At 32.1% G+C, this 27,398-nt stretch overlaps 2 protein-coding genes across 3 annotated transcripts in view; both read left to right on the forward strand.

The window, feature by feature from the left end:
- cv-c (RhoGTPase activating protein) overlaps positions 1–27,398 on the forward strand; it is a 605,856-nt gene that overhangs the window by 285,563 nt on the left and 292,895 nt on the right. The gene's annotated exons all lie outside the window — the stretch shown is intronic.
- Positions 272–27,398, forward strand: part of LOC149417592 (uncharacterized) — a 44,475-nt gene continuing 17,348 nt past the window's right edge. The window contains exons 1-2 of the mRNA XM_089640542.1: positions 272–1,040; positions 25,630–25,965. Of these exons, the coding sequence (XP_089496668.1) occupies positions 25,731–25,965 (235 nt within the window). The 5' untranslated portion in view covers positions 272–1,040; positions 25,630–25,730. The remainder of the gene's footprint in view (positions 1,041–25,629; positions 25,966–27,398) is intronic.

Consider the following 27,398-nt stretch of genomic DNA (forward strand, 5'->3'; position numbering starts at 1 on the left):
TCTCTGCCAACTCAAATCATCAAAATCATTTGTTGATAAATTCAGATTGTTTTTTGAAGTATTTTAAATCAATTTACGATTGTGTGATATTACTTCCGCTGCGCATACGTTCCAAAATCTGAAAAAAACTTTTTTAATTTAATCAAAGCGCTCTTGATCTGATTTTACAACAAAAGGGCGCTTTATTTATAGTTGAACAATCAAATGATAATAATAGCCCCAGAGTTTAAAATATAATCATCATTACTGATTAATGTAGTTGGCCATAAGTCAATATTATTTTCGCATTGTAAATATTTTTGCGTCCCTTTTGGCGCATGATCGTAACTGCTAACAGGGTAGCGAATAGCAACAGGCTCCATCCTTTATCAACTATCCGCTATCCGTTATCCGCTATCCGCTATCCGCTATCTATACCTGCACGGCGTGTCCGTTGCGACAACCATTCGTTGCGATATTTCGTTAGCGTCGAAGCCTCAGACGTTAAGGCGACGCTCCCGCGTGCGGACGCTTCTTTAGGCGCCGGCTAAGCTTTCAGACGCCGCTGTACGCCTTGCAGTAGAGCTTTCAGCGATCTAAATAACCGTGCATTCTTTCGATGGAAAAAAACTGCTTTCATCCCCTCTTCTTTGTGTGAAAAGTTGACTCCAACTATGTGCTTAAATCTGACACAGTGACACGTGCTGCGATTTCCAAACAACAAACTTTTATCTCTTTCGCATTGTTTTTGAAGTGGTGCTTTGTTGTGACTTTCTACTTTCAAAACACAAGTGAAATAATATCAACAACTCGCACGTAACAACAGTTTTTCATCTGATGATTTATGTCTGACAAGTTCCGCAAGCTTTGCTTTATATAAACTCTTCAAAACATTGTTCTCTTTAGAAGTGTATTTATAAGTATAAACTGAGGAACACCGCAATTCTGATAGTGCCCTATAAATGTTTAATTTTGTGAATTAATTCATCTGTGAACGTGATAAAAACTAAATAGGTGGTCAATGTTAAGTGCTTATATTTTGTGTTATATATGGGTGATTGGTAAACTTTTTACATCGTATGATATTAATTTTAGATAAACAGATTATTGGTAGAACTGGTTTTAATTACTGATAAAATAGTTTAATTCTCTTTGTTAAAACACAGACGTGATTGATTAGTATTGCTTTTGAGTTTTGAAAGATCTAAAGCATGATATCTGTTCTCTATCGTAGTCTTTTCTTTTGAAATTTTCAAATAAAATGAATATGATATATTCCGGAATACGCAGTGTATTCTGTAAATATTTGTTCAAATGAGAATTAAAATACCTATCGCCAGGCGAGAAGCAAACATTCCAAGCACTATTATTAGAAATGATAATTCTTGTTTTATGCATAGTTATAAATCCTACTTATGCTTGATTGTTATGATTTGATTTTAGACTCTTGCGAAGCGTCTTAAATTAAATCTCGAAAAATATTTATTTACATAAGGCCCCGAAATTTTACCTCCAAACATTTGATGATCCTTCCTGATTCATTTGAAATAGCATATCTAAGTATTGTAATCACCTAGTTGGGCCTTACAATCGACGAACAAGAATTTTGAAATAATAATCTTACGTTACAAAACTGTAAAATATTCCATTACACATTTCTTTTAAAATTGCTTAAACACGTATTGATACGTTTCGTGTACTGCATAAATTATTCTTTAACGATTTTATCCAATTTTCATCATGAACTGGTAAAAACATTATTTTACACAGTTTATGACATTTACGAGGAAAAAATTTAATGATATTTTACACAATTTATTATTTTTATACCTGTTTGTTAATAAGACGTACTTCTACTTGTTCATAGTTATCTTTGCACTATATAAATACAATCAAAACACTTGTTATCCATCGTCGAATATTGAATTTTCAAAAAATATTTTTAATTAATATTTCAATTTTGAAAATTTAATACAATATTCACCATATATTTTATAATATATTCAGTTTTATATACATAAGTCACATAAGTGATTCGCCTGACTCTTAAAATACTATTTTATTACTTTAACTGATGACAAAATCGAGTCAATCGAAATATTCATTAGCATTTTGATGGCCGGTAGAAGAAAAATTAATTGGAATGTCGTCGACAGAAGTAACCTTATTGAATATACATAATTAATAAGTTGCGAATGCGAATACGTGCTGAAAGTCACGGATACTAAAATGAAGTCAATATAACCTCATTACTTTAAAACTTTATAATAATATCGACAGCAATGAGATATCCTGGAAAATAACGTTTAATTCTACGTTTATATTTGATTATTTTAAAAAATAAAATAAAACGTTTGTAACCTTTTTAAAATTGACTTTATTATGAAATATTTAAAATTAATTTAACCGACTATATATCCTTTTCCCTTTTTCATTAGTTAAAAAGATATTGAAGGGCTCCATAATGATACAAAGAAGATGCTGAAAATGCGTTGACCTAAAAATTCCTGTACAAATTCCCGACCCCAGATCACAACTGTGGAGAGTTTTTGCTGTTTAATATAATTTTCTGCTTTATGGCTTAAATTGCTCTGTTCACGCTTCACAAGAATGTCACGAATTAATAAACTTTATCGTTATATTGACAGCCTCCGTGGTCGAAGGGTAAAACTATCGTCACGGGTTCAAAACCCGAAGTGCGCAAGTAAAATTTTATTTAATTAGTTTATAATTTTTCACATTTAATTACTTGAAAAACAATATATTATAATATATTTGCGGCACTCAAAGGAACTGAAGGCACTGGAAGAAACTCACAATAACACCCTGCTAAAATACTACCAGTCGGAAATTGAAAAGTTGCTTTAATTGGCTTTAGCCGTATTTGGCAACAAGATTTGAATAGTCAGGTGCTTCGCTATCTTTCTCATCCCCATACTCTTCCCATCTCTACTATCTTCAGCCTCACAACATACTTCAATTGGGGATGCCATAATCTCACTAGGTCCAGGAAACAGTTGATATTCTTGTTCGGTATTTACATTAAAATAAACTAAAATAAATGTTGTGCTAAAGACATATTTTTAATAAATATTTGAAATGAAGAGAGAGTAATTATTTTTTTCATATGTGAGAAGAGGTGTGAGAGCCACTTGAGAAATGGGTCTTTGAAATACCTTTCAGAAAAGAATGTACGAATTTGACATACGAATTGGACATCGTATTTATGACGCGGGAGTTGGTTATGAAAACCATAGATGCTTCTGGCTAAGCTCGTTTTCCCTTTCAATGAAAATCAAATTGAATTAGATTTCAATGAACCATTACAAAACCGTATTTATATACGTTTCAAAATAAATTAATAACATAGGTACTTTTCCAAAGGAGCGAGAATAATTACTAGTCATTTTCTCTCCTTACATTTCGTCAATTTAATTGGAAATCGACCAGTGTTCAGGTTATTTGTGGACATCTAACAATTATTTTCAGGGTTATATCAGGTGGTAAAATTTCACTAGAACTTACGAAAGCAACTTTAATAATTGTACTACTTTGATCAACTAAATAAATTTAAAAACGTTTGATTCTCATTTTGATTTCAAGCAAAATACAAGTTTTGATTGCTTCCACTGAAGATTAGCATAAAAGTTAAACGTTGAAACTTCCATTAAATATTTTTGAAATCTAGTTTTGATTGGATTTCAATCATTTACTACAAAAACACATTTCATTATTGCCGTGTTTTGATATCATTTGCAAGCTAACTTTCGATTTAGGCAATTAAATTTTACGCGTTCTTGTGATTGCACAAAGTTTTCTATTATGTGTTGTTGAATGTTGGATAGCCCTTTGAAAAGCAATCATGATTTCAATTATTCTTATATTCAACACTCAAGTTTTTGCGTATACTTCCTCTCAAAGATATAAGATTAAACAATGCGCAAGTAAAAAAATCTTCAAATTGACTTCAAATCTTTTTATGTTCTTCAATATCGTTACAAAAATATTTCCCTTTAAAACAAAAATAGTAAAATCAACCCGTAAAAATTGATCTATTTTTATGAAAAATAAACAGTTTTTTTGTGGTTTGTCAAAGGAGTGAAACTTATATTATATTATCTTTTAAAACTCAAAAAAAAAGTTTGACTGAAGACTGTCAACCGCACTAACAACTGAACCCAATTTCAGTTGTGTAGGACCGACAATTATTTCGTATATTAATGTCATCTAAAAGTTGATAGAATGCATAGTCATCGACAACGAGTTTCAGCTATCCGATGTCAGCAAATAGATTGATTTTCTCTTCCAAGATTTCATTTCGTGTATACATCCATCAAGGAAAACACAAGTGAATTTCAAAAATATTTATATAAAAAACAGCCGTTTTCTAAACGCCAATCGTCTCTTGTGGTAATATAGTATAAACTACCCAGCTTCGTCCGACTTATATATTTTTTAAAAATGATCTATGTTAGATTTAAATCCTAATTGAACTAACTTTATCACGTTCCAAAATTAATTATAATATCATACGACATAGTATGAACAACCGAGCTTTACAATTTTTTAGATATTTTATTTTATTATTCTTGATTTTAGAAGGTTTCTTGACTCTACCTCTTCTTTCTACTGCCACCGCATTTTCTTCTCTCTAAGCGAATTTACTAAAAATAGTAATAACATGGACTGGCTTTTATCTACGATAATTTAAAAAATGCATTGTACAGAAATGCATCGTACAAAATGTATTGTAGGCAGGCCGTTTGTAGTTTCTTAAATATATATATTTTTTTATGTAAATGATCACAAGAGATATACTTGCTTCCAACCGTCTGGAGCCAGAGAGACTACGGCATCCCCAATTATTGCGGCACGTTGTGAGACTGAAGGTAGTGGGAAGGGGTAGGAGATGAGGAAGAGGAAAGTGGGGGAAGAACCTGGATATTCAGATGTGGTCTTTCACCAGGTTTTAATTCTGAATTGTGGTCTTTCACCAGGGCGATACAGAAAGTATCTTTCATTCTAGAAGGTTCCACAAATGTGCGCATTATATATTAAATATGTAAAGCAAATTAATTACAGTAAATTAGCTTGCGCACGACGGTATTTGAACACGTGATACGGGATTTGTTCTGGAGAACCTTACCCCTCAATCACGGAGATCGCCAAATGGTTTTTAGAAATGTGGCAATAAATAATAAACCATCGAATGGATAGATACTATTTAATTTGTAAATCCGCATCAAGGATAATTGGTTTTAAAAACGTACATTTTCTATAAATTAATTTAGAATCGGTAACTTTGTATTGACAGTTGCTTAATTAATATTTTATATGCTGATCAGGTTTTGCCTGCCTACGCAAACTCCATCAGGAAATGAAAATATTTGGAATGCCATTACTTCACTTTATTTTATTAAATTACATATACGAAAATGCCGTAGCAATCCTTATTGTAGCCGCTGACAGCCTGCGCTCCACACACAGTTAGTGAAGTCGGTTCATGAAACTGGAGCGGAAAACTGCAAGTGTCTTTGTGTACGGGGCCAGAAGTGGGCCACTTGATGAGCCGTAGAATTGAATAGACTATACACATACTTTATGCGAAATAATATATTATTGATAAGAGCAGTAGATAGCAAAGCTTATGATATAATAGGCGGTTGATAAAGCTTTTACCTTTGATGGTTATTTTCCATGAGTAGGGAAGATTATCGTGTGAAAATAAATTATATGAGTAGGTAGCATAATTTGATTTGAAGGTAGAATGACGAATGCCAGCGTGTCACTTGCACTCTGGCAAAAATCAATTAGTTTAATTAATTGGACTAAAATATCGTCAACCACTTATTAAGCTTGCACAAAATAATAATAGGCTGCGTTCATTTTAATGTTTTCAGGAGCTTTTTGTTGCTGTTGATGTTGTTGTTGTTGTTGTTATGTGAAACCGGTCAAGAGTTCCACCTGCTCCCGACCGTGTGGAGCCAGTGAGACTATGGCATTCGCAATTGGGGTATGTTATGAGGCTGAAGATAATGGGGAGGGGAAGGAGATGGCGAAGAGAAAGATGGGGAAGTAACTGGCCATTCAGATCTGGTCACCAAACACAGCCACTTTTCAGGCAACTTTTCAATTCCGAATGGTAATCTTACACCAAGGCGATACTGAGAGTATCTTCAACTGTGGAACGTGCTGCAAAAATGCTATATAATATTTTAAATGAGTAAATTGTGATAGAAGATTTTTTAATTTACTTGCACATGCCGGGATTAGTACCCGCGACCTCCGGCTTGCTAGACGAGAGCCTTTACCCTCGAACACGGAAGTCGTCAAGCTAGTAATAAAAAATCTTATTTTTTTGTCGTTTATGTATTTCTTATTTCTAGTTTCAGAAATACTCGTAGTTACATTCTTGCCGAAATTCTACTTTAATGTGTGTAAATAAAGTCAAACACATAAATATTTCACCGCACAGAAATTAGGGCATATATGCTGCTAGACTTTAAGGGACGGGGGAATACCTGGCTATTAGGATGTGATCCTAAGATGCTTCGATCCTTAATATTGGGGTTTTCACCAAGACAATGTGCCTCTTTATATGAATTGACTCATTGCTCATTAAACTCATATCTGAAGTTTCTTGAGTAGGGAAGATGTGAAAATAAGGTAAAGGTCATAATTTTAAACCGTTTTTAATGCTGAAGACGTAAATTTGCCAAAGATTTACAACCTCCCAATTTTATTTCCCAATCTCTCAACAATATTAAAATAATAAGAAAAATTACATAACAAAACGTATATTTTGAATTTTTATCAACAAATTTCTCATGAGTATTTTAAAGATCAATAGGCTGACCATTAATTCTCGGTTCTTATTTACATCAATATATTAAACTTGTCGATCATTTAAGCTTGCACTAGACAGGGAACACAAAATATTCTGCAAACATCACTGAAACAATAATAATCATTCCAGAAGCGTAAAACATAAATCTATTTCAGATTTGCAGAAAGCTATTCGCATCAAGAATAGTTATATAAACCAGTCCTGTCAAATAAGAGTTCAATAAAGTGGAGTGAATTGTTATTACGAATATGAGTCGTTAAAATGGCATGCGTTTTGCATTAATACATAATCACTTCGATACCGTATACGTTCTCTACACGTGTTTAAAAACCATTTGGTTTGATCTACGAGGATAACTTTACGGCGGCCCTCAATGGCCACCAAATTGTTTTTCGGTGCATTATAAGATTTTACCGAACATTTATTTGTAAGTCATGGTGTGACGCGGGAGCTTCCTTATTTAAAAATAATCATAAAACAAAATGTAACAAATAAAATAAAAACTTTAATTACACCTCTATGTAAAGGAAAAAGAAAAAAAACATGGTATCTCCAAAACTGTTGGTTTTATGATTTTTTTAATAAGGATGTCGCATCCGCGCAACAGCTGTTTCGCCGTGATATTGTCAAACTCTTATTAGGCCACTTACAGAAGTGGCCTAACCACAGTTTGAGAATGCCTTCAGAAGGCGAAATAGCTGTCATGCCTAATAATTTATAAATACCAAAAAAACTAAAGCTAATCTATTTATACTTCTTTTCCATTCCTATTTTTAAATAGGTACTAGAACTTAACTTTGTGATAAATATTTCGACTATGATATTTTTCATTATTAGGCTTTTAGCGATAGTAAGTTAGAAACGTAGGTGAAAATCACGGAAAAAATAGGTAAGTATTTTTTGTGGTAGCAGAGCAATTTTTTATTTTATGATTTCGAATTACTCTTTACGAGAAATTGGTCCCCAATATGGAAGGCCTTTAGTATTGTAACTCATTCCATTCAAACAGTCTTTCGTTAAAGAAGATATATGTAACAGTCTTTCATCAAAGAATATATAAATTGAATATATAAACACACACATATATAAAAAGAAGACCCTGTTATAGATATTCAACGCACATTAATTCATGCAAGAACCACAGACCAATGTACCAATGTACCGAGTATTGGGTATAGGTTCTAAATTTATTTTTAAGTAATCCAAAAAAAACAGTTCAGTCAATTTTCGTGCAGTTAGGTATAAAAATTTTAAATAATAGTTCCCTCTAATTTTTTTCATCTAACTCTTGTGACCGAATTTGATTTTGTTACCAACCGATATTCGAAAATCTTACACGCGTTAGAAAACCACTTGAAAAACTCAGATTGATTACAATAATAATTATAATATTTGGATGATTTGTATAGCGCCGCCTTTGTGCAAAATCACCTAAAGGGCGCCTTACTAATATGTAACACATTTCTACAAATGTACATATGTTTTTGTTCTTCTTTTTTCATATTTTGTACACGCAGATAACAATATACAGTACTATAGTTACCTGGTAGGTCACTTGAGATTAACACTGTTTATTGTTTATTAGAGAAATTTAGATACGGTTCGCACGCACAGGACATAATTGTAATTTCCGGTATTTATTTTAATAATATGTATTCATGTTCTTTAATGAGCGTGTTTAGGAAAGGAAAAGCAAATTATATTAAAATACTTTGTATTGGATATCTCGAGTGTAACATTTTTAACTACTACTACATTAACTACTTAAAACATTTTTGAAAACATTCCAGCAGAAAATCATTTAAATCTTTGATAAAGATGAACTGTTTTACTAAATATCTTGAATTTGTAATAAGATTTTTGAGTAATAATTGGGAGAATATTTCTAAATCCCTTTTGTTGGTTATAGCAGCGATAACCTTTTCTTATTATTCTTTTATTTTCTGTGTCTATAAGGGTCACGATCACAAAGCTTTAGCCTGAGCCCAAGTCTTCCGGCAGCTTTTGCTTTTATTCTCTGAATGTTTTCATCCGCTTAATCTAGGTTGCATTATATCTCCCTTAGCTGTGGCAAAATAAATAAAAAGGAAAGAATAAAAAAAAAATTCGAATTTTTAAATATGTTTTTTATTATTTTTATTTCTTGCTAGAGAAACCGGATGAGTAACAAAACTCATTTTAGGACGGAAAAAACTTACAATTACAAGGTGGTAGTTAATAAGTACAATTTCACTTTGGAATTTTGATATCAAAATTATTTGTTTAACATACAAAACAGGAGGTTCAAAAAGTCTCTTATAGTTGAAATTTTGACGTAGATGATCGAAATTAAGGCTCTATTTACATCACCCCTATCACGTATCCGTCAATAAAAAATATACCAGTAGCAAAGTAAATTATTTCTGAAAACTTAATTATTGAAATATATTTCTCCATCTCCTCCATATTATTTGCTGTAGAGAGGTGCGCAACACAAAATTTTCCATCTAGAAATTTAAATTCCCTTGAAAATGCAAATGTTACGATACCTCTGAGCTTTTTCATTGAATAGGCATTTAAGAGACTTAATTATACTTTTTCTCTTCGCTTCTCTTTACATTTTTTTGATAAAAAGCTTTCACTCGGCATCGGGCCAAAACGAAAAAAAGCATTTAAAAGGAAATTATTAAAATTTGTATACTGGATTCATTGAATATACTGTTATGAAATAGTTAATTTCCTATACACTTCATCATATTATTTAAACTGTCCCTTCTAAAATTCTTATTCATGAATATTAGATGAGCAAGTTGGAAACATTTTTATTTCATAGCTATTCCGTTGCATTGTTTTTCTTTATCTTTAATCTTCCCCACCTTCCTCTTTCCCTTCCCCACTTACCTTCAGTCTCACAACATCCCCCAATTGGGGATGCCATAGTCTCACTGGCTCCAGACGGGAGCAGTTGGGACTCTTGTGAGGTATTCACTATAAAAAAAAAAAAAAAAATGTTACTTTCTTCCTTCCCACAAGTCTGTAAAAATGTAAATTCGAAATAACGGTAATGTCATTAGGTATTATATAATCTAAAAAGAACGGGTTGTTGCACAGTCATTGAACAATTCATCAAATTTCAACGTTAATTTTCGGGTTCTGTGGTATATATTTTGTACTCTTGTTATAATATTCTATTAAATACATAAATTAATTTGTTTTATTAAATACACACACTGTAAGATATGGGCAAAATAAACTTTTTTTTTTACTAAAAATACTAAATCTTCATTTCGACTGTTGGAATCTCCTCCTGTAACTTATAAACCTATTCTACAGCAGCATACCCAAACGCCCATTCTTCTATACATTCAGCGGCTTCACAATATGGGAAACGGTGACCGGATAAATCATCACAATGATAATTCATCAGATCTCTAAAAAGTTATATAAAGTCATGGAAAGTGATGAAACAAAAACTTTATTAACTGGGTTTAAGTAGGTTAGGTTTGGTTAAAAAAAAAGTTTTTCATCGTTTCTAATGACTTTATATCACTTTTTAAAAGTGTGTTGAATTGTCACTGTGTTGAGTTGTCATGGAACCATGGGAAACCAATACTGTGGTTTTAATGACATTTTTCAAGTTCTGTTCTTATGTGATTATAGGCCAGTTGCTTCACCGAACTGAAATAATAACAGAACTTGAATAGAAACTTCACAGAACATGAAAATTACCTTTGAAATTTGAAGAATTGTTCATATTTGTGAGACAACCTAGTGTGAGTTTTGCATTACAGAGAAAAGAGTTAGTGGTATAATTTGGCAAGCAACCTTGATGTAATTAATATATCAGAAAATTACATTTTTGCCTCATTAATTTCTCATGATTAATTAATATGAAAATATAAAACTCTGATCATATTTTCTACTTGAATTTAGCCCTCCACAGCGATATAAAGAACAAAAGAATGATACATTGGAACGTTTTCCATTTAATGTTTTCCATGCGCCGGAAAAACGCTCTTTGAAAATTAATGGATGGATTTTTACTGCATTTTGATTTTTACTCATAAAAGAGGAATCTACGGAATTAAATTTGTAACTTTTGTCTTTATTGAAAAGTATTTTAATAAATGCGAGCATTTAAATATGAAATTTATGACTAATGTTATCTACTTTTGTGGAACTGTTTATTCTAAAACCGAAAATAATGTACGTTATGTCGTATTTTACGGCGCCCCTCATTATGATAATATTGTAAGACTGATAGTAAAAAAAAAACGGAGGGTTGAGATTGTTGGGAAGTACTTACCTAACTAACTATTCATTCTTTTTCGTCTTTGTCTTTTTTTTAATTATTATGTTTGCGACACGTTCCAGAGTGGACGATGCTCTCAGTATCGCCCTGGTTTGAGATCACCGTTCAGAATCGAAACGTTGAACAAAATGGCTCTGGTCGTGTTTGATAACCAGATCTGAATAGCCAGGGATTACCCACCTTCCTCACCCCATCTCCTTTCCTTCCTCACTACTTTCAGCCTCACAACATACCTTAATTTAGGTAGCCATTGTCTCGCTGGCTCCAGACAGTTAGGATCAGTTGGGACTCTTGTGCGGTTTCACATAAAAAATAAATAATTTCAAAATATATTGTATATTTTCTTATATGTTTGTCCTTTTCAAATTAATCGCATAATTTATTACATAATGTTTTTTTCTACTTTTCATCTTTGTCCTTTTTAAATAAAAAAAAACAACATATGCTATTTTCAATCAAATATCAACCCCATACGTGTTGACAACCTTATTGAATTAGATTTCTTCAAATTAGTAATTCATCATTTTTTTTAGAAAAAATAATACAAAAATAATGCTTTTTCAATAAATTATGTTGTGTTATTTTTATTATTTTATAATTTTTTTTAATTTCAACACAAGCTAGCACTAATGAGGTTAAATATTTAAATATAAATAATGATACCGTGTGAAGAAACAATAAAAAATAAATAAAAATATATGAAATCATTTAGACAAACGTTTCCGTATAAACCTCTTATACCTAATAGGACAAGATATGATTTGAAATTTTTGCGGCCATCGTATTATCACCGTTATGCTTTATAAAGCGTTGTGCGGGCGCTGTGTGAACGGAACTTATGAAGAAAGGACTGTTAGTCCAGTCAGTGGGGAGTTTTACCTTGCAAAAGGTTAGGTAGTAGCGATTTTGATATATGTTGTTAAGATTGGGACTCTAAGGAAAAAAAAAAGTTTTCGACCTTGGGAGGGTCGAGCTCGATCCGCCATCTTGGATTGAAGGTGCCAAAATTTGTTTTTTTTTAAATAATTGTGAAGTGGTCGTTTTTACAACCAAATTGTTCAACGCAAACTTAAAGACAACTAAATTACCTACATTTTTTGTAGAAAGTTTTTTTTTGTAAGTCTAATAGGTAACGAGTTACAGTGGCGGAAATGTGAATATTTTTCAAAAAAGTGATGAAATTCCCAACTTTGTAATTTTTGCGGGTTATTCATTACATACTTATAATAATTTTGTTAACTCATTTCCACACCACCATGAGGTAGAGAACATTGCGCATTTTTTTTATTGTGGTATCCCCAGTAGGTCAACTCCACAGATATACCAGCGTTATGCTACAGTAAATTATGTTACATTACTGTGAATTATGTTACTATAAATTATGTTACTTAATAACAGTCTTCGTCATCAATGTCATCATCTAACTCATTGCCTGTGATATTTGGGCTTCCATTGACAAAATCTCTTTTTCTTCGTCCTCGACATCGATGTGAACCTCTGGCGAATTTCGGCATGTTTGACCATTACAGCACCCACATACAATAGAACACTTCAATCCAGCTTTCCTGCAGCCACATGCAACGCCGCATCCTTTTTTACAATTGCATGAAATAAATTTTAATAAAGTCTCGGGTGCTGGTTTCTTTGTCATTCTTACTGGAACAAGCCCGTTGATGTCACGTTTCCAGGCCCAGTTTTCTGGATTTTTTTGGATTCCATACCATTTTTGGACTTGATGGTACGTTCTAAATGCATGGTACCGTGTAACGTCGTTCGTTAGTGGCAAAGAGGCAAGATTGAATTTGCTTTTTGTTGTCGACTTTGCGAAACGTTTGTAGAGGACTTCTTCCAAGGTTTCCTTATCCATGTCACCCCGTATAAAGCAACAAGATAGCGTGTTCCTGCAACTGCTATGTCTTCTGGTGTTGCATCATGTTGTTTGAAGATTCTTATCATGGCATTGAGTCTTGTGTCGTTTTGCACAAGCGAACAAAATTTATTTTTTCCTTGGTTGAAGAAGGACGATGTTGTATCACAGCCGCTAAAGGCATGAAGAAACAGAATATTCTCAGCCGCCTCTTTGTATTTCACACTATTCGCGGAATACAATCTTTCAAAAGTTTTGCCTCTACCGGGTTTGCGAAGATATATACTATTTTTTGTGGTGCTAATGCTGTCATGCTGTCAGCAGAACTAGGAGATCAACGTCTTCGCCAATAATGAAAACGTATGATGAAACGTCATATGATGAACACAAGGAAATCGCAGTATTGACAATCAACTCATCAGCATCTTCTTCAGCCTGATTAACTGTAAAATCATCCTGTATAAATTGCTTTGTAAGCATCGAAATCAGACGGACTTTGTTATTTTCATTGGCTAAAAATCGTTCTTGTGAAACTTGAACTGGCATTGTTTCATCGAAAAGAACATCTGCAGACATGTGCTTCTTCGATCGGCGAAGTCTTTCTGCGGTTTTCGTATTTTTTTCACCATCATCAAGCGGATATCCATCGAAAACAATGACTGCATATGATCCATAGTGATTTCTTACATAGTGAACGTACTTCTCGCAAATTGACCCAAAATAATCATTCCGATTCCATACAACTTTATGTAAAAGATATCCTCCATCTACAACATTAATTTTGCTACCTTCAAGTTGCACGCCTTCTAGAAGTTGTTCGAAAACACCATAAAATGATGATTTCGTACCTTTGCGCACGAGCACACTGAGTGACCGAGCATCCAGGCAACGTCCTGTAACCACCCCGACTCAATCAGTGTTGCCAAGTCAGCTGTAGACTAGGATCCCACTATAACAAATCAACGTCATCGAGCACACGGATGATGCTATATAAGTATATTGTAACGTAGAAATACGTTAAAATGATATTGTGTAATATGTTCGTACAAAATTTATCAAGAAAACTGGAGTTTTACAATTTTTTGTCAAAATTTTCTTCTTTCAACCGCTGTAACCTAATTGACTTACAAAAAAAAACTTTCTACAAAAAATGTAGGTAATTTAGTTGTCTTTAAGTTTGTCTTCAACAATTTGGTTGTAAAAACGACCACTTCACAATTATTTTGAAAAAAACAAATTTTGGCACCTTCAATCCAAGATGGCGGATCGAGCTCGACCCTCCCAAGGTCGAAAACTTTTTTTTTTCTTTAGAGTCCCAATCTTAACAACATATGTGAAAATCGCTACTACCTAACCTTTTGCAAGGTGGAGCCCTTTTTTATCCCCCACTGACTGGACTATGTGTCAAAACCACAATGTTAAAAGTTATATATAGGGTGTCCGGGGTAAAGTGCACAAACTTCGGCGGTGATTCTACATGATGGTAGAAGTAAAAAAGATAAATATCTTTTTTCGATATTCAGTTATTTTTTTCTCGTACAAAACATATTTTCACACAAACAATAAGATATTACCTTCTCTTTTGGAAATCAGCCCAATTTCTTGCCACCCTAAGTGTAAGCATAATATATTGACAAGACATGTTACTTGTAGATAGTAGATTTTAGATTTAATCCAGCCCTTGAAGCTACGGTTGTAGCGAAACCTGCATTAAGTATAAAACATAAAAGTGGTGTTTATTTAAGTTTAATAAATTTAAAAAATATATTTTCTTCATGCAAACACATCAACTTTTGTAACTAATTTTTAAGAAGTACCTTAAAACTAGAAATTTCAAAAAAAAATTTAAACGATTTTTTTACTTGTAATATCGTGTAGAATTACATCCCGAAATTTTGTACACTTTACCCCCAGACATCCTATATATATTAAATAAATATTACTGATTTTTTTTTCTTAACAAATTATAAATTTTCCATTATCGGAAACAATATATGACTTTCAGCTCTAGTAAAGGCATATCGGGTTAAGGAAGAATGAACTCATTTTATTTATTTCGTATCACTTAGTATTATAAATGTACCTCATGTATGTTTATAAAAATAACTGTGTAACGTGATAGTACGATGTATAATGAAAATATAACGCATTACTTAACGTTACTTCACGATATTCCAGAGGAAATACTGTCCTAGTATTGTCTCTTGTCGTTTTCTTAAAAGTGATATAAATGCTTGTTCTTATACCCGACTCTGTCGAGGTTTCGTTTCAACTTATATTGTATCCTTCAACAATTTACGTATTTGATTTTCGTGTTATTTTCGGTCAACAAATGCAAATAATATATCAATATTATTATGGAAAAAAACTTATTTCTAAGTTTTGGTTAGAAATGTTGTATTAAAACTGAGGAATGTTTTATATGTTATGATAATCTTTAATAGCATAACAAGACAACATGAATAATAAGAAAATTCAATAAATGATTGAAAACAATCTTCATTTTTTTTACAAGTTGAATGTTGAGAATTTTTACAAACTAAGGGAAACATCCTGCATTTTAGTTGATCAGTAAGATTAAAAAATCTTTTTTATAAGTAACACGGGCATTAGCCTAGTATGATAGTTAAAATATTTCAAAAACGTAACATGTAAACATTTATTAAATAATAAAAAAAAAAATTAAAACAGTACCTACTGTTGATACGGAGATGCAAAAGACTGCTTAAGGTGAAGCTTAGTGCTAAATCACTATTTTGATTAATCTTTGTAACGAATTGGTATACATTATGAATACCAAAAAATATGCTTTAGATAAATTGAAGGTTTTCCTATCGTTTTGCTTGAGTAGAATACAAATAAAACAATGAATTACTCAATAAAAAATATAAATGTAAACTACTAAATTATTTTTTTTCACTAGAAATGTATGAACGCGTAAAGGAAACAACTTTAAAAAATACAGTCTTATAGCTAAGATTATCTGTGACAGTTTCACTTGATTAAATTTTTTGCTTTCTTTTTAAAATTATTTACAAAATAAATAAAAAATAGTTTTGTGCTTGAAATAGAACGTTTCTTTACCCCGTTTTTCAAGCGATTTTAATGCCTATTACCTACAATATAAGGTATGCCGAGAATATACGAATTTTTGGTTTGTAGCTTCTTCATGTAATACCTAGGCAAAAAATTGACAGGGAAGCAGAAATAAAGATTATTTGATGTGTAACCGGTGGCTACTCAGGTACACTGCAATACAGTAATAATGACTCTTTTACATTATGTAACTATCTAGTTATTTTACTTTTAGATAGATGTAGTTGGTAGATGTTTCACTTTGTGTATATTTATATTTTTTTATAGTAACCATAAGGCAGACAACTATATATATTCTAATAGCCATTTGTAAAAACTTATATGCTTATCTCTTTTGGCTCTACAACCCCTGGTGGGTCTTGGCCTCCTCAAGAGTCTTCCTCCACTCATCTCGGTCCCGCGCCAGCTCTCTCCAGTTTCGAAGCTCCAAGGCAGACAAATCTTTGAGGACGTTGTCGCTCCATCTTAACCTTGGCCTTCCCAGGCTCCTTCTCCCTATCGGTCTTGAGCTCAGCAGGGACTTTGGTTCTTGATGCTCGGTCATTCTCTCCACATGACCTAGCCACCGAAGTCTTCCCAGTTTTATGAACTTTGTGACGTTTAGCTCCTTAAACAGATGCTTATAGAGAATAAGAAAAAAAGAAAAAAAATGCGTAGAAATTTCTCTTGTGAAAACGAAAATTAGTTGCATGTTTTTAAATTATTCTGTAATTTGTAAGACTTCTGAAACTTAAATGAGAAACTAAATTTGTTTGAGGAAAGACAGGTGAATAATTGATTTGTTGAATGATAAAATGAGTGGAATGGGGCCTAGAATCTGAAAGATAGATGAAGAAATAGACTTTTTGATCGTCAGATTGATTTTTCTTCGGAGATAATTTGTCAATCTGCGAAAAAACATTTTCGCATTGCTTTCCATGACATTGTGGCAGGTGAAGACATTCTCCGTGCTAGAAGACCAAGGACGAATTTTTTCACATAAATTCAAATGTAAAAGTTAAAGGTCTCGTTAAATCCCGATTCTAAGTTTTTGAACAAATTTTGATCACCAGAAGGAGACAACTTATCACATATGAATTTTTGCGAAACAACTGGGCCTAAGAATGAATAAAACGTTCTGTAATATAACGTATTACTTAGTGTACTATTATTATTTCTACCGGAGACTTAGAGTATGATGCTTATTTTACTGCCCGGTTTCGCTAGAAACACGTAATTACATATTATCTTACTTTAACAGCTTGGCTAACATTCCGTAATACCACATCTGAAAATGAAAATTACTTTGTGAACTGGAAAAAAATGCAAATATATCTGTGGTACTAGAGCTTTTAGTACTTCTTTTTTAGATTTTATGTTAGTTATTCTGGACTAATTTTAAAACTATTTTTATTTTATTTTCATATTATGAAGAGACGCCACAAATCTATTTTAAAACATTTAAAAAAAATGCATTTTATTCAAAAAAATAATGTTACATCACTTACAAAAATATATTACGACATAACAAGAGTTCTATATGATATTATATATAATATGTACCCCATAACATAGGATGTGAACGAAATTAGTGTCGAATGGTTAGTTAATGAGTCATTTATAGGTTAAGTTTTTATGATAGCAAGAGTTTAGTTTCTCTTTGAAGTCTGCAGAGAACTTTATTTCTTTTTGGTGGGCGGAAATTTTATTTCAAACTTTGGTCTAATTCTCTTAATGCCCAATCTCCGAACTTATTAACGTCTGCATTTATTTTCCGGTAAATTCATGGCGTTGCTGAACTAAGTGTGGACCTCTGTAAATTGTTATTTACAAGAATTCACAAATCGGGTATAATATAAGACTTTTACGACTACCAAATAAATTAAGATACGCACCTGCTAGGGTGATTAGCAATATAAGGGTATTCAACAATGGTTTTTATGTTGTTTTGCATGTATTTCTATCAGCAATCTCCCCAAGTCACATACAAACTTCTTTTTAGTCACATTTAATTTTAAACCATTTATTAATAATACAAATAAGTATGAAAACTTAACTGCTCTCTCCGAGATATAAACACTTTATTTTAAAAATATAAATTGAACTTATTAAATCCATTTCTTTGGACCCATTTTTAATCCGCATAAATGGGGTGATAGATTATGCTCTTTGCATCAAAGCGAATTATATAACTTCATATCGCTCGCCATATAATCCAATACATACCTGTCACACCTGACAGATGATATATATAAGAGTGGGCGTGGCGACGATGATGCGCCGCGATCTGCTAGCCAGGCTTTATTTGAAAATTATGCGACCTCCTCTCATGCAGTTGGAAAAGAGGGGGTAAGATCCCATTCAAATAAATGATATTCCTCGGCAGTTCCCCAGTTGATCTGACCCCTTCTCCAGAGGAAAATTAAAGCGTAGTGTGACACCCCAACATTAATGCTGTATAGGCCACGCCCAAATAATTTGTTTTGCGTATAGCGTAATGTGTCTTAGACTTAAAACGTGTTGTTCAAACGTGTATTGTTCATAGAGCTTTACTTTACAGAGAAGTGCGCGAACTTTTGTTATTCTCTTATTCCAACGATCGAATAGCCTATCCCAGAGTAACCTTTTACTAAAAGCTCACATGCCATCGTCAAAATTCCTAAAAATACCCTAAAATATTAGATAAATATGAAAAGATTTCATCCCTTACTGAGGGCTCGTATTATGCTTCCGTCACCTGACAGACGCAAGGCTCATCGCCCCCAAATAAAGCACTTGACATTTCAAATATCAAGTCCTGGGATACTTTGCTGAAAATACTTACTTCACGTACAAAGTAGAGGGAGTCTGTTCGTTCGATCACATTGTTCACGGCACGAAATGTTTAAGGACGGGTTGTTTCACTACTACTCTATTGAAGTCCTGTTTCAGTTCTGTGAAGGATCTGGCCGATAATGATATAACAACAGAACTTGAATAGGACTTTCACAAAACTTAAAAATTAACGTCGAAATTTGATTAGTTGTTCAAATTTTGTAAACCACCATTCAGAATTGAAACGTTGCTTGAAATGGCTTTAGCCGTATTTGGTGACCAGATTTGAATAGCCAGGTACGCCCTGCCTTCCTCCACTTTACTTCTTCGACTTTTCCCATCTCCCTCCACTCCCTACTACCTTCAGTCTCACAACATACCCCGATTGGGGATGCCATAGTCTCACTGGCTCTAGATGGTTAGGAGCAGTTCAGACTCTAGTGCGGTATTTATGTTAAATTATGATGAAATCAAGAAAACAAATAAAGAAATGAAAAATAAATAACGAAAAAATAAGGTCAAAAATTGATAGCAATCAAAATAACAGACGGTATGTACCGGCTAAGGTAATATAATTTGCCATTAAAAGCTTGATGACGCTTGTTTTTTGTCATGTTAGTTCCAGAAAGTTCAAATTTCTTGCAATGTTTTTGCAGACGTACGTTTTTTAAAATATTTTTTAAAAAACGACTAATTACTGTTTTTGTATAATGCCATGTTCACATTAAGAGTTAAAAGCTGCCGCCGTATTTTTATAGCCAATGACAAAAAAGGCTTTTTAGACAATAAAAGGCAAATCCAAGTCAGAGCGAGTGGTTAGAAAAATACTTATATTTTATTTTTAAAATAAATTATTGAGACCAACGTAAAATTTTAATATTTAATTATTGAAGACAATATTGCCGATTCCTAAACGAAAATTCGAAACAAACAATTTTTTTTTTTTTATTATTTATTGAGTTAGTTTATACATTTGAATATAAACTAATATAAACAAGATCATATTTCATTTTGTAATTTTACATATTTTTACAATAAATATAACATTTCTTTTTAAATACATTCATTCTTCCTTCATTCTTCAGACTTTCAGGCATTTCATCATACATTTTTAGTCCTTTGTACATTAGGCAGTTCTGTGATTTTGTTTTTTTCATATGTGGCAATCTAATCCTATTTACATTTCTGGTTTCGTAATTATGAACATCTCTATTAAAAACAATTTCATCCTTAAAATATTTTGGCATTTGGTTGTTCATGATTTTATGTACAAAAATTAACACATTAAATAATAGTCTCTTTTTTATAGAAATCCAATTTAGCTGTTCTCTCATTTGATCTATGCTTGCGTATTTTCCTTTTCCTAGTATACATCTCATAGCTCTATTCTGTATAACATCTAGCTTGTTCAAGTTTCCTTCATTGGCCAAATACAACATAGTAGAGCAATAATCTAAATGTGGAGCAACTATAGTTTTATAAATCAGCTCTGTAGTGTTTCCATTTAGTTTATTTCTTAATCTTCTAAGAAAATTGACTTTTTTAGATACCTTCTTTAGCACATATTCAAAATTTGCTGCGAAAGTTAGTTTTGAATCTAGTATCACACCTAGGTATTTAATTTCATTTACTTTTTCAATTTTTTCGTCATTAATTGTCAATTTTAACTCTGTGTTATGCGTTTTGTTGCCTATTTCCATATATTTTGTTTTGTTGACATTCAGTTTTAATTTGTTTAATTTCAGCCATTTCGCTATATTTTGTAGGTCTTCATTTAATTTATTGATTGCATCTATGTACTGTTCACATGAAATATAGATTAATGTATCGTCTGCAAATAATCTAATTTTGCAATGTTTTATGGTTTTAATTATATCATTAATGTAAATAATGAATAGAATTGGACCTAATACCGACCCTTGTGGAACACCGAGGTTGTTTTCTATCGGTTCTGATTCTGAGCTTTCCACTTTTGTTACCTGTTTTCTTTCATGGAGATATTCTTTGAAAAGATTTAGAGCTACTTCAGAAAGACCTATATCTTCTAATTTTTCCAAAAGTTTTTTCCTTTCTATCGTTTCAAATGCTCTTTTAAAATCTAAGAATGCTGCAATGGTGATTTTTTTATTATCTGTTTCTTTCTTCCATGTATCAATCACAATGTTTAATGCAGCTTCACAAGAGTTATTATTACGGAATCCTGATTGTTCGTCACATAATATATGATGTTTTTCCAAATACTCAACGAGTTGTTTCTTTATTACAATTTCTAGTACCTGTTCGTATTTTGGTAACATATTTATAGGTCTAAATTCTTCACATTTTCTGGTATTAACAACTTTCGGAATCGGGATCACAATAGATGTTTTCCATGTGTTTGGAAATTTTCCACTTCTTAACGATTCATTTATTATGTTCAGTAGATGAGGTCCTATCACTGGCATTGCATCCCTTAAAACCGTAAAACTTATTCCATCTGGACTCTCTTTTGATTTGGTGCTGTTTAGAATCTGTAAAAGATATGTTTCATCAATCTCTTTAAACACAAGTTTTTCTCGGTTTAGGGGAACATTTCTCACGCTGTTGTCTTCCTTCAGTATTGGTATACTCTGATGTAATTCCGTTATGCTGTTTACAAAATATTTGTTGAAGCAGTTCTGTATGCTACCCTGTATCTGATGTGGAAATTCAATGTCATGTTTCATCCCTTTATCTTCAGTTTGCATTAATCCTTTTATGGTTTTCCACATTTTTTTAGTGTCTCCTTTTTCACAGATAATTTTATTTTTGAAGTAATCGTTCTTACAAACTTTCAGTTGTTTTGAGTATTTATTTCTTGCATTTTTGAATGCTTTCCAGTCTTGTGAGTTTCTTGAGATTTTTGCAATTTTGTACAGTCTATCTCTTTCATATTGTATTGATTGTAGTTTTATGTTATACCATTTATTTGTTCCTCTTATTTTAGTAGTTTGGATTGGTATTAACTGGTCTATTACTTCTTGAAGGTTATTTATTAATGATTTAGACTTTTCATTAAATTCCATTTGATGAAGTTCATTCATATCACCCAGAAGTTCAATTAACCTTTCACTGTTATATTTTTTATAATTTCTGTATTTTATTTCTTTGCTGGTTTTCGTATTAGTTCTTTTTGTGTTATCTGTAATGTGGATAAGGTTATGGTCGGTTATTTTTGGCTCATCTAGAACTTTTACATTCAAATCTAATCTGTTGGATATGACAAGGTCAATTAACGTCCTGGATTTATCCGTTATTCGTGTCTCACTTTTAACAAGTTGTTTCATTCCCGATGCTTGGATAATTTTTTTAAGTCTTTTAGTATATGTATCATTGAAATTTTTGAAATTTATATTAAAGTCACCAGTTAGGATATTATTTTCTTCTTCTTCGAGGTTTTGGGTGCACCAGTTCTCTATAAATGATAGAAAGTCTTTGGTACTTGCATTTGGAGAATGGTAAATTACTCCGTATACTCCTTTCTTATATCCAGAAGTTATCCTGATCGCTAGTATCCAGCAGTTCTTTTCATATTGTATGTTAGAAATAACTTCATATAATATGTCTTTTTTGATAATTATTATTGCTCCCCCTGTATGTCTACTGTAGGAATCACAGCGTATTGTTGTATATCCTTCAAAAGTAACTTCGCTATCTTCAATATCGCATGTTATTTGAGTCTCGCTTAACATTACAAGTTCAGGATCATTTCGTTCAATTAGTATCTGGATTTCTTCATTATTCGATATCAGACTCTGAATATTAAAGTATATAAATCCTTGCAGTTGGTGGCTTTTTATAAAAAATTTACCTTTTTCTTCTCCAATTCCAATTTCCTTTTGTATACTGGACATTCGAAGCTCCACGCTGGATGATTTGAGTCTAGGTTTATCTTCAACTTATTTTTAGTATTAATACAATTATTACACTTTTCTGTTCCTCTAATAGCCTTGCATTCTTCACTTTTATGACCACCTGTACATTTAGGGCATACAAAGGAGTCTTTTTTACAATCGCTCCCTTTATGGTTGAACCCGTAGCATTTATAGCAGCGCTTAATGTCAAATGCATCAAATACTCTGACCCTTTCCCATCCAATATTTATTTTTTGCATTTGCAACATTATTCCATGTGTTTGTGTATCTACTTCCAAATATATTATATATTCTTCTCCTGTTTTTAATTTCTTGTTTTTTATTACAGTTACTTCCATTTTTTGTGGTTCTTCTGGAAACTCGTTCTGAATTTTTATGTTCTGAACGATTTCTTTTTCATCCATTTTATGTGTTACTCCAACGACTTTTATTGATGGGAATCTTTTATCCGGGATCTTCGTTGTATATTTTTCACAGAACTTTATTTTTATGTCTTCCTGTAGTTTTTCAATATGCTGACTATTTCTACATGTAACAATTATTTTACCATCCTTTGCACTTTTTATTCCCATCACTCCTGTTTCAATTGGATCAATTTGTTTTTTAATATCCTCTTCGGTTTTCTCCGTGGTCTGCTCTTCTTTCGGAGTGATAATAATTTTTTTCCCCAAATTTTGGTATTGCTTATTGTTACCCGTAATTTCCTTAAGTATTCTATTTTCTCCAGAAATATCGGCCATTTTTGCTGCCATTTCGCTTATTAACCCCAAAATTGTAATTGTTTTCGGGGTTAATTTATTAATTTGTTCTTTGTTTAGTTTTGTCGAACTGTCATTAATGCAATTTTGTAGAATTAGAACTGCATCTGTGGCTTTATCAATAAAACTTTTAGGATCCATCTTGAGTTACTTTATTTATTTCACTATTCACGGCAAAAATCAAAAGTTTTATGTCCGTTTATCTCAGATCACCTGTCTATTTTAATGTTTTTCTGTGGTTTTCTTCTGTCAAAACTTTTAATGTAAACTTTAAAGATATATTGCACCTTGTTTACTCAAGACAACGAAAAACCAATTATTTGAATACATTCATTTACCACTTCTTTTTAAAACGATATATTGCTTGATTATTTTGAAACACCAATATAGCAACACTTTAACATAATTTAAGGACAACTTTATTGTTATGTTCAGAGTTCAATTCAGTTCAATTCAGTTCAATTCAATCAGAAAAAGATACGACGTGAACCCATGAATCTTGCCTTGCCGCTAATATTATCTAATAATAAAATACTGATACTTGATTCCCGATATGAATATTAAACAAATTTTACCTTCGAACATAATTTTCAAAGTTTTAATTATGATCAGTGTGTCTAATTTCATATTTTATCATTTGAAATGAGATACGTTAATTAACGATTTTGCCAAACAGCGCTACACAGAATTTTCCGGTCATTATTATTCACTGACAATGTTTCGTCTACAACAACATGGCGAGCTGACAATGCGCACAAAATGTACGCCACCATGTAAACACGTATTTAATTAAAAATAAACGAGGCATCATTCTATGAACAACTTGGCTTTATTTATGACACAATATAAGAGACCCACTGCCACTACCCTTGGTGAATTTAGTCTCCTTACGATGAAAGTAATCTGTAATCATCCAACGAGATAGTAATATACTTGACAAATAATGTATAAATTAACGAAAAATAATAACATTTTTTTCCATTCTATATTCCACACTAACGAAATCATAGATATTTTCAGCAAACTGTAGGATCCTTAAATGTTAGCTTTCAACTCTGTTACCATATCCGCAACAAAATTAAAAATAAAATCGACATTCAATTAAACATCATTCTGTAAAGCTTCACGGAATGTCCCATAATAATTCTTTGATATTGCGAGTTTGTTAGCTTTCAAAATTGAAATTAGTTCACCTGTAAACTGTAAAATGAATAATTTAAAGAATGTTATGCTTCGCTTAGCCGTAAACTTTATTATAGTAGATCATTAAAATTCTCTCGAATTTCAAATGACTTTAATTAAAAATCCTCCTATTGTTCTGGTTCTTACCGGTTATGTCACTAACTTTACTGCCTGTTTGTATAAATAATATATTCACCTAGATACATATTGAAGTGTAAGCTTTTACGTGCAGGCTTAATGAATAATAGTACTCAGTTGTTGCTGATAGTAAATAGACCACCTCTAAAGGTTTTATGGATCAAAGTGAACCATTAAACCTTCGTTTTATCTAAGCTCTAAAATACCAAAGTTAATATTTTTTCAAATGATTGTTTATGTTGTAAGCTGTACCATTTTTTTTAATATTCCTCATTTACACAAGAACATGTGTTATCATAGAAATATGAAACGTTGCTCTTTTATAAAAATACTGTTTTCCGTCAATTATTACAATCGATGAAGTAATTATTTTCCTGAAACATGTAATAATCAGTTTTAATTAGCGTTATTATACTAAAATGTAAATTTTGATATGAGAAATCGATAGGCAATTAGTATAGGTTTCGTATTACGTAAAATAATTCGTGTTCCACTTATTTGAGTGGTTTAGTTTGATAATTTTATTTAACGTATTTACCTACTGTATGACGAACCCCCACTGCTATTCTCTGATTATATTTTACCAGTTGAGTAGGGCTAATAAGCAATATTTATTTAATTATTTTAAATTCTATGGAAACGATTTGCAATATTCTACAAGTATTTTAATGTATTTTATTGACAGCAAAATGTCAATATTAAACGAGTGGTTACCTAACTATTTTAAGAGTATAATAAATTGTAGTGGTTTCTCAATTTTGATTACTTAATAAACAATTTTCTAGCAATTAAACTATTAAAACAAACAAAAAAAATCTGTGAAATGATTTAACAAAACTTAATAAACAGAGTGAAATAATAATACAAAGTGGATCCATCAATCATTATGGAGCCGAAGGTGGTTGTGGTCGAGTCCACCTTGGGGGTGGAGTCGATGACGTCATCGTCGGAGATGCCCAAGACGCCTTCCCCCCCACATCACACTCCTACCAAGATGGAGCGCCGAATGTCCCACTTCAAGGAGTACAAGTTCTTCCGCAGCTTCAGCGCCAAGGTGGAGAACTGGCCCATGCGCAAGGCGGAACAGCTGTGGAGAAGGATGCGGGAGAGGAAAATAGCAGGTAAAGATTTGAAAAGCTGGTGTTTATTAGTAGCTTTTATTTGTGTTATTACGATTGACCTCTATTATGAAAGAGATGACATGGGAAAACGATATGAAAGGAGTATATAACAAAGCGTGAAAATGAAGCACTGCTTGTCGTACTTCGAGGAATACAAGTTTTTCCGTAGCTTCAGCGATAAGTTGGAGTACTGGTCTTCCTGTAAGATGAAAGAACTATTCAATTAGTACAGCTTCTCGATATTGAATTTACGGTTAAAGAAAATCGTTAAAGAAATAAAAATGATGAAATTGACTGAGAGAAGATTTTTATTTGTTAGAATACCTACTTCCATTAAATCCGCTTCTTGGTAAATTTGTATAATTATGACGTACCGTGCCTTTTTTTGTGCAAGTTGGTTGAAATGTGCAAGGATATTATGTCCTGCGTAAAATAAAGACATAATATAATGAGAGTGTTTGGAAGGGAAAATGCTCGTATTATCTTGCAAATTATCTTGAAAAAAAATGATTTGGTAATAAATTCATTTTTCAAGAGAATCTGCGTAGTAGAATGCGGGAAAAGAAAATATCAGGTTGGGATTGAAAGGAAATATGTTCGTTTAAATAAGTTTACTGGTTTTTGATACAGGTACACGTACACTGGGGAAATGGAATATAGCATATTGTGGGAGCAGGTAAAAAATAAGATCATTTTTTTTTTCTGTAATCGCATCGTTGAGGAAACCACTCGAATGATTTTTGTCAAAGTTTACAATACGTCTTGAGAGATCGCTTGCCATAATGTGCCAATTTTTTATAGAACCTAAAAATATGGGATAAACGGACAAATTTATATAGGACCTAAAAATATTGGATAAACGGAAAAATTTATTTAGAACCTAAAAATATGTTATAAACGGAGAAATTTATATTGAACCTAAAAATATTGGATAAACGAAGAAATTTATTTAGAACCTAAAAATATGTAATAAATGGAGAAATTTATATAGAACCTAAAAATATGGGATAAACGGAGAAATCTAGGTGGTATCGTTGGTTTTAAACGGCAGTAAGTGGTTCATATGTTTAAATATTAATATTTTGAGGAATTTTATTAATAAATCGAATGGCTTAATCGAAAACTAAACACCCATTGCTCAATGCAATAAACCTACCACCTATGAAAAAAATAAACACTTCCTTGCAGAGTAGAAGATACTCTTAATTTTTTTTCATTTTGAGGGACAAGCACCATGAATCAAAGCGGTGCTAGTAATGGCTTTAGCTGTGTTTTTATCGAATTTAAATATTCCCTTCTATTTTATTTCTTAGTTTCAAACTCACAAAATTCCCAAAATAGGAATGCCATAGCTCCACTGTATAGCTTCACTGTTTTTTTTGTACGAGGGTTGTCCGTAAAATATGTTTTTATGCAATTTTTTTTCACAAATA

This window comes from Hesperophylax consimilis, chromosome 15 (assembly GCF_061612785.1).
Source record: "Hesperophylax consimilis isolate HC1 chromosome 15, BYU_Hcon_1.0, whole genome shotgun sequence".
Classification (NCBI taxonomy): domain Eukaryota; kingdom Metazoa; phylum Arthropoda; class Insecta; order Trichoptera; family Limnephilidae; genus Hesperophylax; species Hesperophylax consimilis.